Raw genomic sequence first — 16184 nt, forward strand, 5'->3', positions numbered from 1 at the left:
GACAGGGCTTTCATACCACAAAGATGCCGTGGGTGTCATAAATCTAATAATGTACCAGTGTAATTTAGTGATTCTCAGACAAAAAGTAGATTAGTTTTAACTGAACTTCCAGATGAATTTAGATCTTCTGGATTTGTTTCCTTTTTTTCTTTTGCCTTTAGAAAAACACAAAGTTTAAATTTCCAGTGTAAATCCAGCATCTTCATGCCAAAACCTGAATGGCAGCATCTTAAGTATCGAAATATTTGCATGAAGATAACATCATATATCAGAGATACTTTAGGTATTAAACAATCACACATCCCTTAATTCCTACAGATGCCTTCAATTCCACCTGCTAGAAGATGGGCTAGCCAGACTATTAATCTTGCATTGCAAAGCATACTTTTGCAATGGGGAAATACAAGGAACAAACCTGACCCAATGATTATAAATTGATTGTAAGCTGGATTAGTTATTTATGAGAGGGTAGGCACAAAAAGGAAAAGGATGTTAGTGAACATGACAAAACTGTTTCCTAATTTACACCATACCCTATCAGAAAATAGCTAAGGTTATGAAATATGTGTATATATACACATATATATATACATGCACACAAATTCTCATTTTTGTGTATTTATTTCTCCTTAAAATCCCACTTGGAAACTGTAAATTATGGGACATTCAGTTCTTTATCTCTTTCTCCAAACTGAAAAATGAAACATTTATTCATGTTTGTACAGTATTATGTTTAAAATGAGCTTTGGCCCTAATTAAAGCTTTGAAGTACTATAAAAGAAAGAATGGCCAAATAACTATTTTTATCTTCTTGAAATGCTGCTAGAAATTCACATTAGGCCTTAAAACCCAGTGGAAAGAGGTGAATGAATCTGAACTACTTTTGTATATTAAATGTTGGCACAGATTTTCAGATCTGCTTTCTAGAAATGAGATCACAGTCAAGCGTAAAAAAATCCTCAAATAAAGAAAAAAGCCCTAACACTGAGTGCAAGTTAGGTGCTAAAGGGTAATCTCCTAACATGCCCTGCAGAGTGAATCACCCTGCAAGTGCTCTGTGCAGGCTCCATCTTGTTTTTTGGTCTAAGGCATAATCACAGAAGAAGGATTTCAAAAGGCAGGAATCCTGCCTGGCTGCTTAAGCAGCACTAATCACATGTTTGCTCCGGTTACTCACGTATGTCATCTCCATGAGGAACACTGGGGAGTTAGATAAACAGAGAATTGTTAGCACTGGCTGTCCATGTGACAGTCCTGTCACCAGCCTGGCCCTAGGAGCACTCAGAGCGTGATAATCTGCCTTATCTTAAAAAAAAAGAGTGTAACTTTGCTGATTTTGTTATCTGCAAGCAGCAAGCAGCAAACTAATTTGCATGTTTCTCAATAATTCTCAGTCACATTGCTTAGAATAGGCTGACTATAAACACTGAAAAACAGGATGGGCTCAGAGAAAAGGCTTTTGGATCTGCCTTTAATAGTAGCCAACTCCCACTCCAGTTATAAAAAAAAGGACTTTATGTTCAAGTTGTCATTCTTTCATATTTTTTTACTATATGGAGGGAACACTTGCTATTTCATATTTATTTAGGTTCCTATGTGCTGGCAGTTTTATTAGGCTAAAAATAACACTTTTGAGAGAAAACTTAAAATACATATAACAGTAGAGATATTTTTGTTTTTATGGAATGCCCTAACATTCCCAACACTCCAGTTAGTTGAACAGTTGGTGGCCAGTTACTTATGGAATCACAGAATGAATCACAGAATCGTTTGTGCTGGAAGGAACCTTACAGATCATCTCATTCCAATGCCTTGGACAGAGACATGAACGCCTTTCACTAGATCAGGTTGCTCCAAGCCCCACCCAGCCTGTCCTTGAACACTTCTAGTAATGGGCATCCACTGGACAACCTGTTCCAGAGCCTCACCACCCCCACAGGGCAGAATCTCTTCCTGAAATCTCATCTGACCCCGCCCTCTGTCAGTTTGAAGCCATTCCCTCTTATCCTGTCCCTCCACACCCTTGTAAAAAATCCATCTCAAGCTCTCTTGTAGCCACCTTGAGTTACTGGATGGCTACTTAAATCCTTCAACATTCAAGAGTAATTTTCTCAGACCCAACATTTATACCTAAAAAACAAAACTTCCTACTTCTTTTTATGTCCCAGTTGGTTTCTTGACGTATAACGAATGAGGTAAAGAAATTTTTAAAATTACCTTTTCCTGAACCTGCAGGAGAGACTGCTGCTGACAAAAACTGTTTTAATTTAAATAACAACCATGGTCAATTTTCTCCTTAAGATTTGGTAGGTGCAGATCTCTCTGTATCCTCTCTTGGCATCTCTCAGAGTTCATAAGGACACCCTGAATCAGGTACAGTTTGGGTATTTCTAGTAACTATCAGTGAGTGCTCCTCTGCACACATGGCCACTGTCCCTTAGAGCACAAGAGAGTGTGTTCTAAGGGACAGAAGTTCTGATATCTGCAGTGTTATGGATACATATTATAATATTGCCTTTTTGCAAATATTAAAATGGATTTTATATGTGTGATGTTAAAGTAACTTTGTTATAAAGATATAGTTTTTATTTCTGTTGTTAATTAAGCTTAGACACAGTAGTGAAATAGCTGTGCTTGTGTTAAAATGCCTGCTGGGATGGGATAACATCCAATGAACACAGGATGAGGACCCTGCTATTGATATGCCAACTATCAGCATCTGCTGTCTGAAGACAGAGTGGACCAAGGCCCAAAGTGGAAGTGAAAAGAAGGAGCCAAAATCACAGCCAAGAAACATGCATGCTCTAAAAAGGCAGACCCAAGGAAGGGCCATGTAAAATACCTCCCAGAATATGCAAACTAGTTTATAAATATGCATAGGGCTCTATGAATATGCAACAGGCTGGTGTAAGGGATAAGGTATTTAAAGGGTGTCCCCAAAGGTGACAGTGTGCTCTTGGCTGAGTGCTATAATAACCTTTGCTCCAAGGTCCTTGTCTCCTGCTGTCCTTTATTAAACTTTTTACATTTTCACAGGAGAATGAACATGCTTTTCACAGCAGTGATGAGCTCCTCAGGTGTGGCAGCCTCCAGCACTTAGGTGAAAACCTTCTACCAGCTCCATACAATGCCCTGTACATCTGGTAGTGGGAAAGGACAGTGAATCTTGACCACTCTTCCACATCACACATTATGCTGAAAATGTCTATAATTTCTCCCCTTAGGCTCTTTTTTTGAGACAGATGACAGGCCTTTGTGACAGCTGGAGACAAGCAGCTCAGTAGTTCTTCACCCAGAAGCTGTCTGAGGTCTTTGATGATCCCTGTGGCTCTTCTCTTACACTTTCCAGTTTTGCTAAATATTTTTGATCAGACCTGCACAGGGTACTCAAGACAACAACAAACAGCAGCTTTATGCAGTAGTGTACTGAGGCTCTATGGTTGGCTTTCTGTGTACTTTCTAGTAATTTCTAGAGTTTGTTTTGCTTTCTGATCGTGGAACAGCAAGTTCCATGGATGTACCCCTTATAACTTCAAAATCTTGCTCCTCGGGGCTAATAGCTAGCTTGGTCTTAAAAAAAGGAAAGTACTTTTATTTCACATTGAAAGTCCCACAAACCCTGCAGAAACATGTCTGAAATGACACCGTTATGGTAAGAAATTAATTATTATGATTATTATAATTAAGAAGAGCATGGAATTAAAAATGGATTGAAAAGCCTTAAATCTTTTTATGAGGGATAAGCCTTGGAAGGTCAGCCACTGTTTTCACCAGCTTTAACCCTGTTCTCAGAGGAAACTACCTGCAACAGCATTCTGCTATGACAGCATTGTATGCCCTCTCCACAGCCTCCACAGTTTTAAGAGGAGGAGTGTAGGCAGAAGACCATAAAGGACAGTTTTACCATCATGTATCCTTTCAAACACCACTCACATAACTTTTATTTGTGTCCTCTTTGTTTTACCCTCTATCTGAAATCCTCTGAAAGTAGTGGAATTATTTCTCAGAAAGAGAGCTACTACTGCTTATAGAGAGACCTTGGTAAAACTCAGACATGCCAGACACTTAAATGCACACAAGCAGAACAGTACTTTCAAAGTGAATTAGCTTGAAAATATAAATATGTTCAAGTGCTCTCTTGAATTAGAACCCTACAGGCAATTTGCAGCCTTGGCTCTTGCAGCTCACTGCACTTCTACTTCAAAACACTTTAGCTCCACACACAATAACAACAGAAGTTTTTAAATGTGATCTGCCCAGAGACAAACTCATCCTGTTCCTTTTATCTAAGATGAAGATGAGAAATGATAAAGGTAAGATGTTGCATTCAGACCCTTCCTTGTCTCTCTCTTTAATATATCTAACTCAGAATTTTTCTGTTCTACTGTGATGAGAATGGAGCAAAAGAACATAAAGGAGCAAGGAAAGAGGGTATCCACTCTGGATAAGAGGCTGTTTATACAGACCTTGGTAACAGAGCTCCAAAGAGCCAGCACCAACAAAGGAGCCACTCCTCAGTGCTGCCCTGGGGAGCCACCTCTCTCCATGGAGCACACAAACACAGCCCCTCTGTTACCTGCCCAGGATAAACTGCTGTGACTGCTCAGTTACACCAGCTAAGCCAGGCCTAAACACCCTGCTTTCCTTTGTCCAAGCTGCTCTCCAAAATCCATTTCCAAATGACCGAGACTCACAAGGCTTTTAGGATGCTGTTTATCTGCAGCCCATTCTTGCATTGGGAATAGTCCTGATGCAGTTCATGGGACTGTTTATTGTGAAGGCAATTAAAATGAACCTAAATCCTTGCTCAATCAGTCAAGACAACTTTGAGTACAGCACAGATGAAGAGAATATCCTAGAAATCTCCATACATGGGCTCTCAGATAGATGGGATGAAGTTACTTAGAAAGATTTTTAATATTTGAACACAGAATCCTCTCTTAATACTTTTAATAAGAAGTTGGGTTGGTGTTTTTTTTTTTAATTTTTTTTGATTTTGTTTGTTTGTTTGTTTGTTTTTAAGAATGAATCTTCCAGTAAAAAAATTCAGCAAAAGCTACAGAATAAGGAACACCAGCCACAATCTTAGATGTCCTGAAAACAACTTGAAATGTTCTTAGACAAAATGGAATCTGGGAGAAAAAGAGAGAAAGCTTCCTTCAATACTTTAAAGGACTAGCAATGGTGAGCACTTTCAAGCATGAAATTCAGGTTAAATAATAATATATTGCAGTCACCAGATGGGTCACCTACACAAGGAAAGTAGGATCAATCTGTAAACCCTCTCTGAGTGGTGTCACTGACATAAATATTATTGCCAAATCAAACCACAATGACAAGATAAGAAGCAGATCACAAAGTTTGCATTAATTTTTCTTCTGAAATGAAGACTTTAAATAAAAAAACTAAATTAAATATAGTATTTTTTCTGTAAGTTTTATGGAAGAACATAGTTTACATTGGAGATAAAAATGTAATTTTTTTAGGTTGCTGGATTACAAAAAAGAAATTTTTTATAGACTTCTCCATTCTGGGAAGCCTTCTTTTTTTTTAATACTCCCAAGAAAGATAGAGCCTGAAGAGAAACTTCCCCTTGCATTTCTCTGGTTTGAAACTTTTTTTTTTTGAAATGTAAGATGGTTATACCCTAAGGAATGCAAGGCTTTGTGTTGAAGGTAACACTGCATGCAGTCTACAAACTAACAAAGCAGACAATCATAACAGATAAAACCAAAAATGTCAGATGGAACCTCCCTGAATTTATTTGCTAATGGCAAGCTAGAAATTTCTGTTTTGTGCCAGTAGTATCTCATAAAACATTCCAATACATTCTTAGAACATGGGATTAAAAACATTATGCAAAAGATCATTTAACTAATCTAAAACCTCTGTGTGTGGTAACTGATACAAATCTGTGATGCAGTTGAATTTGCCCCAGAAAAATTGTAGAAATCTCAATGTGTGTTTCCACCATTAAAAATCCCAGGCCAGTAGATTACACACTTGGTTTAGCTTTTCCAAAAATCAATAGTAGCTTTCCTTTTGAAAAAAAACCCTCATGTGAGAACAAATAAAACACAGCATTTCTTCTAATTGTGAAACAAGTAATTGCTGATGTGATTAAAGTTCTCTGTATCCAATTCTTTTAAGATATCTGTGAGAAGAAGAGTTTAGTTACAGGACCTTTGGTGGCCATCTTGCTGTTTACTCACCCATCTCTTGCCTGGTACTGCAGACTCCTGTCCCATATTTTTCTAACTCTATGGTCACAGTTTTCAAAGCATTAACATCTGTTTCTGCAAAGCCGAGGTAGTTATAAGAACCCATATTGATTACATTCTTGATAGTCCTTCCTGTAAACCTGTAATTAAAGCAAATCTTGAACAACAGTGCAATTTTCCTTCCAATCCCAAATGAAAAGAGAAAAATCCCAAAATTTTCCCACCAAATTTTGTTCCAGTGTCAAATTCCTACTTGTGAATTGACAATCCTCATATTCTAACAGCCCAAAAGTTTTTCTAGCCTTCCTCTTTTCCTAAGTAGTTCTTCAAGGTCAGAGTGCTTTCTGGAAGCCACACTGTAGATGGCAATAAACTGGTGTGGGATCACTGGCTGCTTTTATGGATTTAAATAAACAAACAAACCTACGACTTTACTTAAGGAACAACTGAGAGACATTCATTTTTCAAGCAAATTGTCAACTGCTTTCATTAAGTCACCAGTCTTCTCACACACACACAGAAATTAAACTTGATGAAAATATGGGAAACACTATGATACATTCTCAATAAGCTTAAATATAGCTGACCTACACATTGTCTATGCTGTGAATTCCCATAGCTGTGTAATTCAGCTGCATTACACCGAAACTTTCAATCTGCTTAAAACCCACTGCCAAAGACTCACAATGAAAGCAAGAAGCCACATTCATGCAGTGCAAAAAATTATGATATAAAACCTAAATGAGGGACAAAACCAATTTTGTTGTAATGTTCAGAGTCAAGGTCTATTGTTATAAATGGTGTGTGAGGAGTCTTGTGCCGACACAGCCAACTGAGTTGGAAATCTATGCTGAATTTCCAAACAAATATTCAGAAGAAAAGGGTCAGATTTTCAGCATGGTGCTGCCTGCAGAAAGAAACATGCTGGTGGATATTAGACAAGGATCTGGACACAACTTTGTGTGCTTTGCAGAGGTGTCAGGAGTATGCTCACGAGGCTGAGAGCAGCAGAGTGTAAGATGACTCACCTAAATGTCCAGTTGTAATCATCTGTAACACGTTCCATGAGGTCAAACTGTGGCCCAGGGACACTGCAAATGGGACGGTTCCAGTTATCCCGTATTCTCAAATAGAGGTTCCTGGTGTAAAAGTTCTCAAAATCTTGATAAAGTGGCACAAAATCCTGGTTTGAAAACATGCACAGGGTTATGTTGCTGTGAAAATATCTCCTTCTGTACCTAAGTCATTCCTATTAACAAGGAAAAACTGATTCATCAATAAACAGAGAGTCATGGCAGCCACAGGGTCCTGTGTCACTTACAACTCCAAACAGCAATAGTGAATACTTACTATCATCCTTTTAAAACACAATGTTGTATTTCTTAGAGGGTAGAGTATTTTGTTTCTGTTTAAAGATTGGGGGATTTTTGGTTGGTCAGTTGTTTGTTTGTTTTTTTTTTAGGTAAACAAGTTGGTCTAACTCTATATATACTGAAAGTTGGAAATGGAAAAAAAAATCAAGATTCTTTCACTTGAAGAAACCAATTGCTTCAAACTGAGCATTTTTCTATGTGTGGATCAGGTTGCAGAAAAGTAGGATAAACAACACACTACATTTCATGAAATGCTGGATACATAAGACAAAAGCTAGTCCAATATATGTGATTTGGGCCTAGGGTGGAGATCCACTTAAGACAATTTCTTTGGTTGAGAATGAAAGAATTTCCATGGATTTTACTTGGAAATTAAATTTAAATGCAGCTTTTTCTTTATATGAAGCAGCAACACATATCCATGTTGAGCACTGCATACAATAAACAGATAAAATAACATGGCACGCAGTTAACATCTGTGGGAAAATTAAATAAACATGTAATCCATAGTGAAGGACAAAAAATTTAACTGGCACAACTGGAATTAACAAATGGCCAGATCATGAAGTGAATTGAAAGTGATATTTCAAAATCTAAAACAGGAAACAATTTCAGGAGTTTTATTTGCAAGAGAAACAGTAAAACTCCTCATGTTTTTCCTTCATTATGCCAGGTGTTACCATAAATGATGAATCAAACTGCACAGAGAAGGAGGAGGAACAAAAAATTTTAAGCAAAGTTGGAAGGCAGTTGGTCTTGCTAAAATGCAAGTTTCACTTGGAACTGTATGGGGTGAAAAAATGTTGGGAGTTACAAGAATTCAATTATAACAAAATTAGAACTTACAGTGAAAGACAGCATAAGATAGCCAGATGGGACAAAGGAAAATTTGGGTTTGAAGAGATTTGGAAAGATGATATATTAAACAATAAGGCATTTATGAATTTTCTTTTTCTATGGATTGACTTAATAAACTGAGATTCTGTTTTGCTGAGAGTATTATGGCACTCTTAGAATGAGGTGAACATGTCCCTGGGTAAAAATGATGATTTTACATAAAAGTAGGTACATAATCATACACATGCATACAACTCCACTGGCAGGGTGTGTCACTCCTCTCACCCCTGTGCAATGTTCTGTAAAATGAAAGTTGTCTGCCTTGTAACTCTCACAAATTGCTGTAATCACTTGCAACCAGAGGAAATCTCAGCTGTGGATACAGAATGACTTTTTCATACATACTTTTTGTTGTTCTCTCTCCGCAGCAATGTTACGCTTTTCTAGTCCCCAGGCTCTCATAAAATCTCGCAGGTAGCCAAATATCGTTCCCACTGCAAACCCCACGAAAGTAAAAACTGCAACATACATTGGTGCCTGTTCAAAGTGCTCAATAAATGTTTTTTTGTAGAGGGTTCCGTTTGATACTCCATTCTTCTGAAAAAACAGAAGAGAAATTTCTGATTAATACATTTAATCTCATCAAAGCTTTGACCTTGGGGCAAACCTTTTTCTGTGCTAAGGAGAGACATTTAGACCTCACACTATAGATCAGCTAAAGAGGAGGACCTTTAACACTGCAGTTGCCACTGACCACTACAAGTATCTTCCATTTTCCCTCCTCTCATGTCCTCAGCTGCAGGTGTCTTCAACACCACTCCCTTGTCTATTTTGAAACATATGAAACTTATGAAAGATTGGCTGTGTATTATTGTGCAATTGGACAATTATTTCAAAGGTGATTAAATGGAAACCACAATACTCTGTCTTGCAAGAGAGCGCTATAAAAAGGGAAGGGCAGCATTAAAAGCTCACCTACACTATTCCTGACTGCTTCTGGAAGTCTTGAGTAACCAACCCATTGCAGCAACTAACCTATATAAAACAAATCCTGCCTAAACCAGGGCAGCTTTGCTGTGATGTTCTCCAGACCTGAGAGAGTATCCAAAGCAGTTATGATCCCTGCCTTCTGCTTCTGTTCTGATTTCACAAATGCTTTTAATCCTATTTTCAGTAACATCTCCCCTAATTCTAAGGCTACTTAAGACAAAATAGAGAAGAGGAAAAGTAAAGAAAAAAACCTAAGCAGACACACAGACAGCCTTGCTGGTTGGAATCAGTGATCCCATTGTGAGCAAATTCTAGAAATTTACAAGTGTGTGGACAAAATATTTTGTCATTAAAATATATCAAGATTTAATTTTTCAAATTAAAGAAGCTAAGTTTTTCAGTTGCCATATTCAATAGGCCCATTAGACTGTTCTTTGGAAGAGTGGTAACTCCCTTATTTCTGCAAAACATGGTAACCTTTACAGTTACTGTCTAGTAACAGCCAATCTGCTAATCCAAAATTAACAAAACACAATCCAGAAAAAAATAGTGCCCTGTTAAAAAAAGCCAAAACCAACCAAACAAATACCCACGACATATATTTTGACATATTATAAAGCAAAACTGCCAGCATATGAAGAAATACCATTAATACATTTCTGCCTGTGGGAAGGATGAACTAAAAATGTAGATTACCTTGTTATGTAATGTAGCAAGCTGAAATAGAATATTCATATCAAGAACAATTGCCAATTAACTATACTTGTAAGGACAGAATATTATTGATCTTCATATTGCATTAAAATGTCTTTACCCTCACAGGATTTAGATTTCTGTTGTAATTTGCTGGTCCAATCACTGGATTCCCCAATGGTTTTGGAGGAGAAAAAGAAAGTAAAATAATAATAATAATAATAAAAAAAGCATTGTTGGGCACAAGAGAAAAATAGAAAGGCTGTTAAGGAAACTTAAAAAAGAAAAAAAAATGCTGGCTGGGCTGAACAGAAACATATTTAGACTTTGGAAACACTTACTGCCCTGCAAGGGAAAAGGAATGCAGGACTGGCTCTCACCATGTGAGGGAACACCTTTGAAGAAATAATACACATGCACTCCTACCTCAAGCTAATTGCTCTTTTAGGGCAACCTATTTACCATGAAAAACATTTTATGAGTATGAGTTAAATACACGGTGAAGTCAAATTTCACATGAGTCACAACAGCTGTGTGCACATAGTGATGAGATAAAGCAAATATTTCAGAAAGGATTAAGCTCAGTCCTATTACTTTACATTTGCCATGGGCTAAAAGCATGTTTATGGTCATCTGTGGAAATTCAAGTGGCATTGTAGTTTGATGTTCTTGAATCAATTGGCATCAAGCTATGATGATGTGATAATGCACCTGAGCCTGGAGGAGAGAGTTATGATGTTTCTGTTTATTGATTTTATTAAGAAATACTTCATTGCTGTAAACCTTATTGGTGAAGGGACAGGAAGGCTCCTATCAGACTTCTGCACTGTAACATCCTTCTTCCACAATAAAACTGTGCTGTTGTGGAACTCTCATTTCAGCAGGTGCCATTTGATGCAGTCAGTGTGACACAGTATTTAACCAGGTAACCACTGTCACTGTCCTGAACACAAACAGCTGGAAGGAACAAGCATAGATAGCAGTGAAGTATGAAGAGTGTGCAGCCAGATCTGACCCACATTCTTCAGACCATGAAGGACAAAACCCAAGAGTCTTCAAACAGTTGGTATAAGGTTGGGAGAACAAATTCAGAAAACACAGTGACACTTTGTCTAAAAATAAAGTGAGGAAAACAAAGAGTATTTAAACCAACCCTAGAGTCCAACAAATAACTAAACAGAGAGCCTCAAGAAAGAATAATCAAAACAAGTGGATTTGCTGCTTCTGGAGAGTGGGAGAGTGGTAGTGGGGATGTTTTTGTGCAGCATTTCTGATCCAAGCATGGGGTACATGAGTGACTGAGTGAATATCATGTGGATGTTCAATTTCAGCCAGTCTAAATTGGCTGAATTGGTCAGTGAAGCAATGGCTGTCATTTTGCACTACATTACTGTTGACTTTTTCTATGTTATCATAAAGTTTTATCTCAGAGGAAGGAGGTGGATTTGTAGACTGTGCTTTAGAACAGCAGCAATACAGTGAAGGGAGATGTAATTCAACTGCTGCTGGCACTGAAATCAAATACAGCAGATTTCCTACAAATGCCTGAAACCATTCAGAGATCATTAGTCACACCATTACACAGCAGCTGCTCTGCTGAATTATGTCTTATTACCTGTAATAACACCAGCAGTAGACAGAACATTTTCTACTCCATACCTTAAACTGTAGCAATTGGTTGGGCAAAGATTCTAAAAAACATATAAATCCTTCCAACTTTAGCAATTGGTGGCTTTGAGGTTTTATGACTCTAAGATTGTCTTATCACCTTGTAACAGTCATCAGGGGATAACTATGAATGTGTTCATCATTTTTGAACCTAAAAATATTGGGGAGATAAATTGTGACTTTTGATAATTAATTTCATCTGTAAAAATGTGTTTCCTTTTTTATAATGAAATTACCTGACAGTGTTGTGACAGTTTACTTTGACTGCTGTGCTTTCCTACTCAGTCAATTACACAACTCATAATTTTCTATACTTTAGTAAATTCTGCCTCTCCATTTGTCTCTTCCCAACCTAGAAAAATCCTAATCTATATAATTCTAGTCCAGTCTCCGTGTCCTTACATGGATTTAAACTCCAAAAAATAAATATATAAATTCTATATTTTCATGCTCAACTTTCTCTTCACTCTGCAAAAATCAATAAAACCTTTTTGAGATGGAGAGGATGAGAAATAAAATTGCATACCCCACTTGAGGGCACAGTAGGGATTTATACATCTGCAAATGATGCTTTGTCTTCTTTTCTGTTGCTTTTTAAAGACTGTTAACATTCTATTTGCCTCCTTGCCACAGTTTACAGTTTCACCTCTTATGATTACATATATCCCTCCTCAGTTGCAAAAAGACCAAATTTATAGAACACTGCTGTTTGTGCATTTTGGGGACAATTTTCCCTTCCAATTAATTATTTGGTTTTTATTTAGACACCTGCAATTTTTTTCTGATCTTTTGTCAACATTATACAAACTACCAACGAGAAACTTCTCCAGTGTTTGTTGTTCAGACCTATTTTTTCAGCAACCTGAAGAATTCTGTACTGTCAACACATATTGTCATCTATTTCTCCTCACCCCTTTTTCCACACCACTAATGAAAATATGAGAGCACATGTCCAAAGAGTAATCCCTGGGGGACTCCATTCCCTGCATTTCCCTCGTTAGCTTTTCAAAAACTGTTTATTTGTAACCCCTAATTTCTCAAAAAATTGCAAAAAGGGCAACATAAACAGCAGCCCAGAGTTACTCAGCAACTTCATCATTGTCTTCCTTTAAAAATCTTGAGTAAATACCTCTTGTGGATACATTAATCCACAATTTACTGGCTTGCTTTAAAAAATTCTGCTGGCATCTCAAATTAAAATAGTTTCCCAGTGGCCTGCCACAAAGTTCATTTACCTTCTAGGCACAAATGCAACATAAAGACACTCAACACAGAAAGGCAATGGGTGAAATTCAGAGAGAATGGATGTTTTACCAAGGAGTTTTACAAGTCTAGGATTTCATCAGCTTCTTGGAAACCAAAAGTGCAATCAGGATATGCAACTTCTGTGTGCTGATCCTCCTGATCCTCTGCTTAGCTGGTTTTCAGAGAGATACTGCAGCAAGAGAATTCCTTGCAGCAAGATTTTGATGCCAAGGAAATCCACAGGAGTGATGGCAAAGCAGCAAAGTCAGCTTTAAGTGCAATACCTCTTAGATTCCCATATTCCCATTAGCTGTAGGATTTCAAAACTCTCTCCTAATGAAGAACCCCTTCCAAAATGCCTTCAGTTTTTCAAATGGAGAAATCAACTCTCACAACAAATCTCAGAGTGCTATTAGAAAGGACATCAGTATAAAATACTAAATATAAGGGACACATTTAAAATTTCAATTTTAATTGAAATAGTTTGCTCTAACAATAATGTAAACTCATCTTGAAGTCTATTAAACTTACTTCTGGCAACAACTTTACAAGTAATAGTTACAATATACATTTTATATATTTTCATTAGCAAAGAAAAAAATGATAGCTATGCAATAGCATGAATAATACTTAAATATTTGTTCACACTACTGTTAAAATTAGGAGATAATTTTTCATTGCATTCAGGTCCTGCAGCCCTTGGAATTGTGCTGATTGGCATGAGCCAAATTTGCATCAAGGGGAGAATGAAGAATTGAACAGCACAGAGTGCCACAGTACCAAACCTGTGTGCTGGCCATGAGTAACTCCCCAGCCAAGAGGCAGCCATGTATGCTGGGTGAGTGGAGCTGTATCAAGGAAACTGAGCCCCAAAACCCCATGTTTTCATGCAAATCTGTCCTACAGAGACAACAAGTCTAATTAAATATTCTCCTGCTATTACATCCACTTCCAATATTGCAGCAGTAGGAGCAGATAAGTATATCCCTGAAATAAAACTACTGCAAGAACAATAAAGTCTTTGTCTTTAAATAAAAGTTCCCTGCCAGGAATAAAATCTGATCCAGAGGTGGATGTAACTTTATGTATATTTCTGGATCAGATTTTATCAAGTTTTTTTATACAATCTATTAAAAAACAATGCAAGCTGACTGATCTCCATAATGCTTCCCATACAGATATGCATATGAAGAGAGAGGTGTTGAAAACTGTGAACCCAGTGACAGCCATGTTTGCTCAATATCTGACAGACCTACAAGATGAGAGTGAAATCTTCAGCAAATTAGGACACTGTGCTCCTACAGCAAAAAAAAAAAACCAAAAACAAAACAACCCATGGGAGGATAGACATAACTGCTAATGCAACATCTGATTGCTTGCAGACAGTTTGGTTCTAAATAGATGTTTCCCCCCAGCATTTGAAGAGCATCTGGGACAGGACCCTAAATGTAGATGATTTTAGATATCCTAGGATGTGTGAGACAGCCACATGGGGAAGAATATAAATATCTCCATAAATAATGACATAAATGAGTGACAGGATCTACAGAGGCCTGTAATCCTCTGGAGCACTACAGGATTCCATTTCAGCCAAAGAAAGGCATGGTCCAGCTGAATCCCACTTAGCACTTGCCACTGGACAGTCACAATTTTAAGGGTCTGGTGTGCAAATCTCTCTCCTATAGATCATTGTCACCAGAGAGCTGGGTCCCAAAGAATAAAACTGTCAGGTTCTTTGCAAACTCACCATGTTGACTCTCACAATTACTACATTTTCCCAAAATCACTTAGGAATCCATTAGACACTGGAGGAATCTGGGTGATTGTGTGCAGTTCCCAGGAGAAAAAAAAGGAAATTGAAATTATGAAAGCAGAAGTTCCCTGTAATGAATATACTACTGACACAAATTTAGATTACTTCATAAATCTCCCCACCTACTGGCAGTGATATCCTTCACTTTAAATGAATGATTTCTTTTCTGTAACAACGCATTTCAGATCTTATAGGCTCAAGTTTCTAAACCATAAACCAAAAATAGCTATGTGGGGAATTCATAGATTACTGAACTATAAAAACAAGATTTAAATTAAAAGTAGTTGTGAAACTTATAAGTTTCTAACTTAGAAATTAACTTATAAATGCTAAAATGAAGGTCACTGCCTCTTGCAATGTGAGAAAAGCCACAAGAAAGTGGCTACAACACAAACTACAAGTAGCAACCAAGCCAAAAAAAGCTTTGGTTGTTATTAGTGTGCCTGCAGAATCCTTGTTTAGACTGATGATTGATTTCTACTGAAGTTTCAAGAAAAAATATACACCTGGTAGTAATACAATCAATAAAGACTAAGAGTAAAATCTCCAAGAGAGTCCAGAAGGTTTAGGAAATATAGGACACCCTTAAAATAACTTAGGAAACCAGGTACTCTTGAACTTGCAGAGATTTAGGATTTAACAATTCAGAAACTCTAAGAAGTTCACTCCCTGTAAACAGCTATTAAATGCAGCTTGTTCTGCTGTTTGAGGTTTGTTAGAAGGATGGGTCTTCACCACATTTTCACAAGCATCAGGCTTTTCATTTGTTAATGAACTGTCATCTAATTGCTGACTAAAAACTTGTAGCCTTTCTTCAAGACAGCACACTAGAGGCAAACACCACAAAGGTATGAAAAGACAGGATCTTCACCTTCCAGACTTGCCTAATCTTTTCAGCTGAACACAAAATAAACTACAACATATTAATCTTGCAGCAACTCTTTCAGCATCAAATACAAAAGTCTTGCAATGCTGACTATGACATTAATACTATGAAAATACAGATGTGAATGACAAACACATTAGACTATACTGTGAACTGCTGTTATGTAATGAGGATAAAAATACTCATTTGGTATAATTTTCAGGCTAACACTTTACTCTGATGGTAAAATGAAACTTTTGATTGCAATATAGGAGGCTGGGAGGATGCAGAAGACTTTCTCATAAATAACATTCAGGAAGAACATTCAACAGTGGCAAGGGTTCCAAACAAGAAGAAATATGAACTCAGAAAGTACACATTTTATCTTAGTTTTGTAAGATTTTATTAAGATATTTATATTAATTGTCTTATATGATATATCAGAAATTCTACCACTGCAAACATTATTACAGGCAGCA

General features: G+C 37.2%; 1 protein-coding gene across 7 annotated transcripts in view; it reads right to left on the minus strand.

Annotated features, from left to right (window-relative positions):
• Positions 1-16184, minus strand: part of SPTLC3 (serine palmitoyltransferase long chain base subunit 3) — a 151669-nt gene that overhangs the window by 46888 nt on the left and 88597 nt on the right. For 6 of the 7 annotated variants that reach the window (XR_011678496.1, XM_071422386.1, XM_071422376.1 and 3 more), the window contains 3 exons: positions 8837-9028; positions 7250-7404; positions 6213-6361 (listed from right to left, as the gene is read on the minus strand). Coding sequence is in view for 6 of the 7 variants with exons in the window: in XM_071422386.1 (XP_071278487.1) it covers positions 6213-6361; positions 7250-7404; positions 8837-9028 (496 nt within the window). In the remaining variant the exon portion in view is untranslated. The remainder of the gene's footprint in view (positions 1-6212; positions 6362-7249; positions 7405-8836; positions 9029-16184) is intronic. The other variant, XM_071422394.1, reaches the window with a different exon arrangement.

Source organism: Agelaius tricolor, unplaced genomic scaffold (genome assembly GCF_023055355.1).
Source record: "Agelaius tricolor isolate 1412-34295 unplaced genomic scaffold, bAgeTri1.0.p SCAF_1, whole genome shotgun sequence".
Lineage (NCBI taxonomy): Eukaryota > Metazoa > Chordata > Aves > Passeriformes > Icteridae > Agelaius > Agelaius tricolor.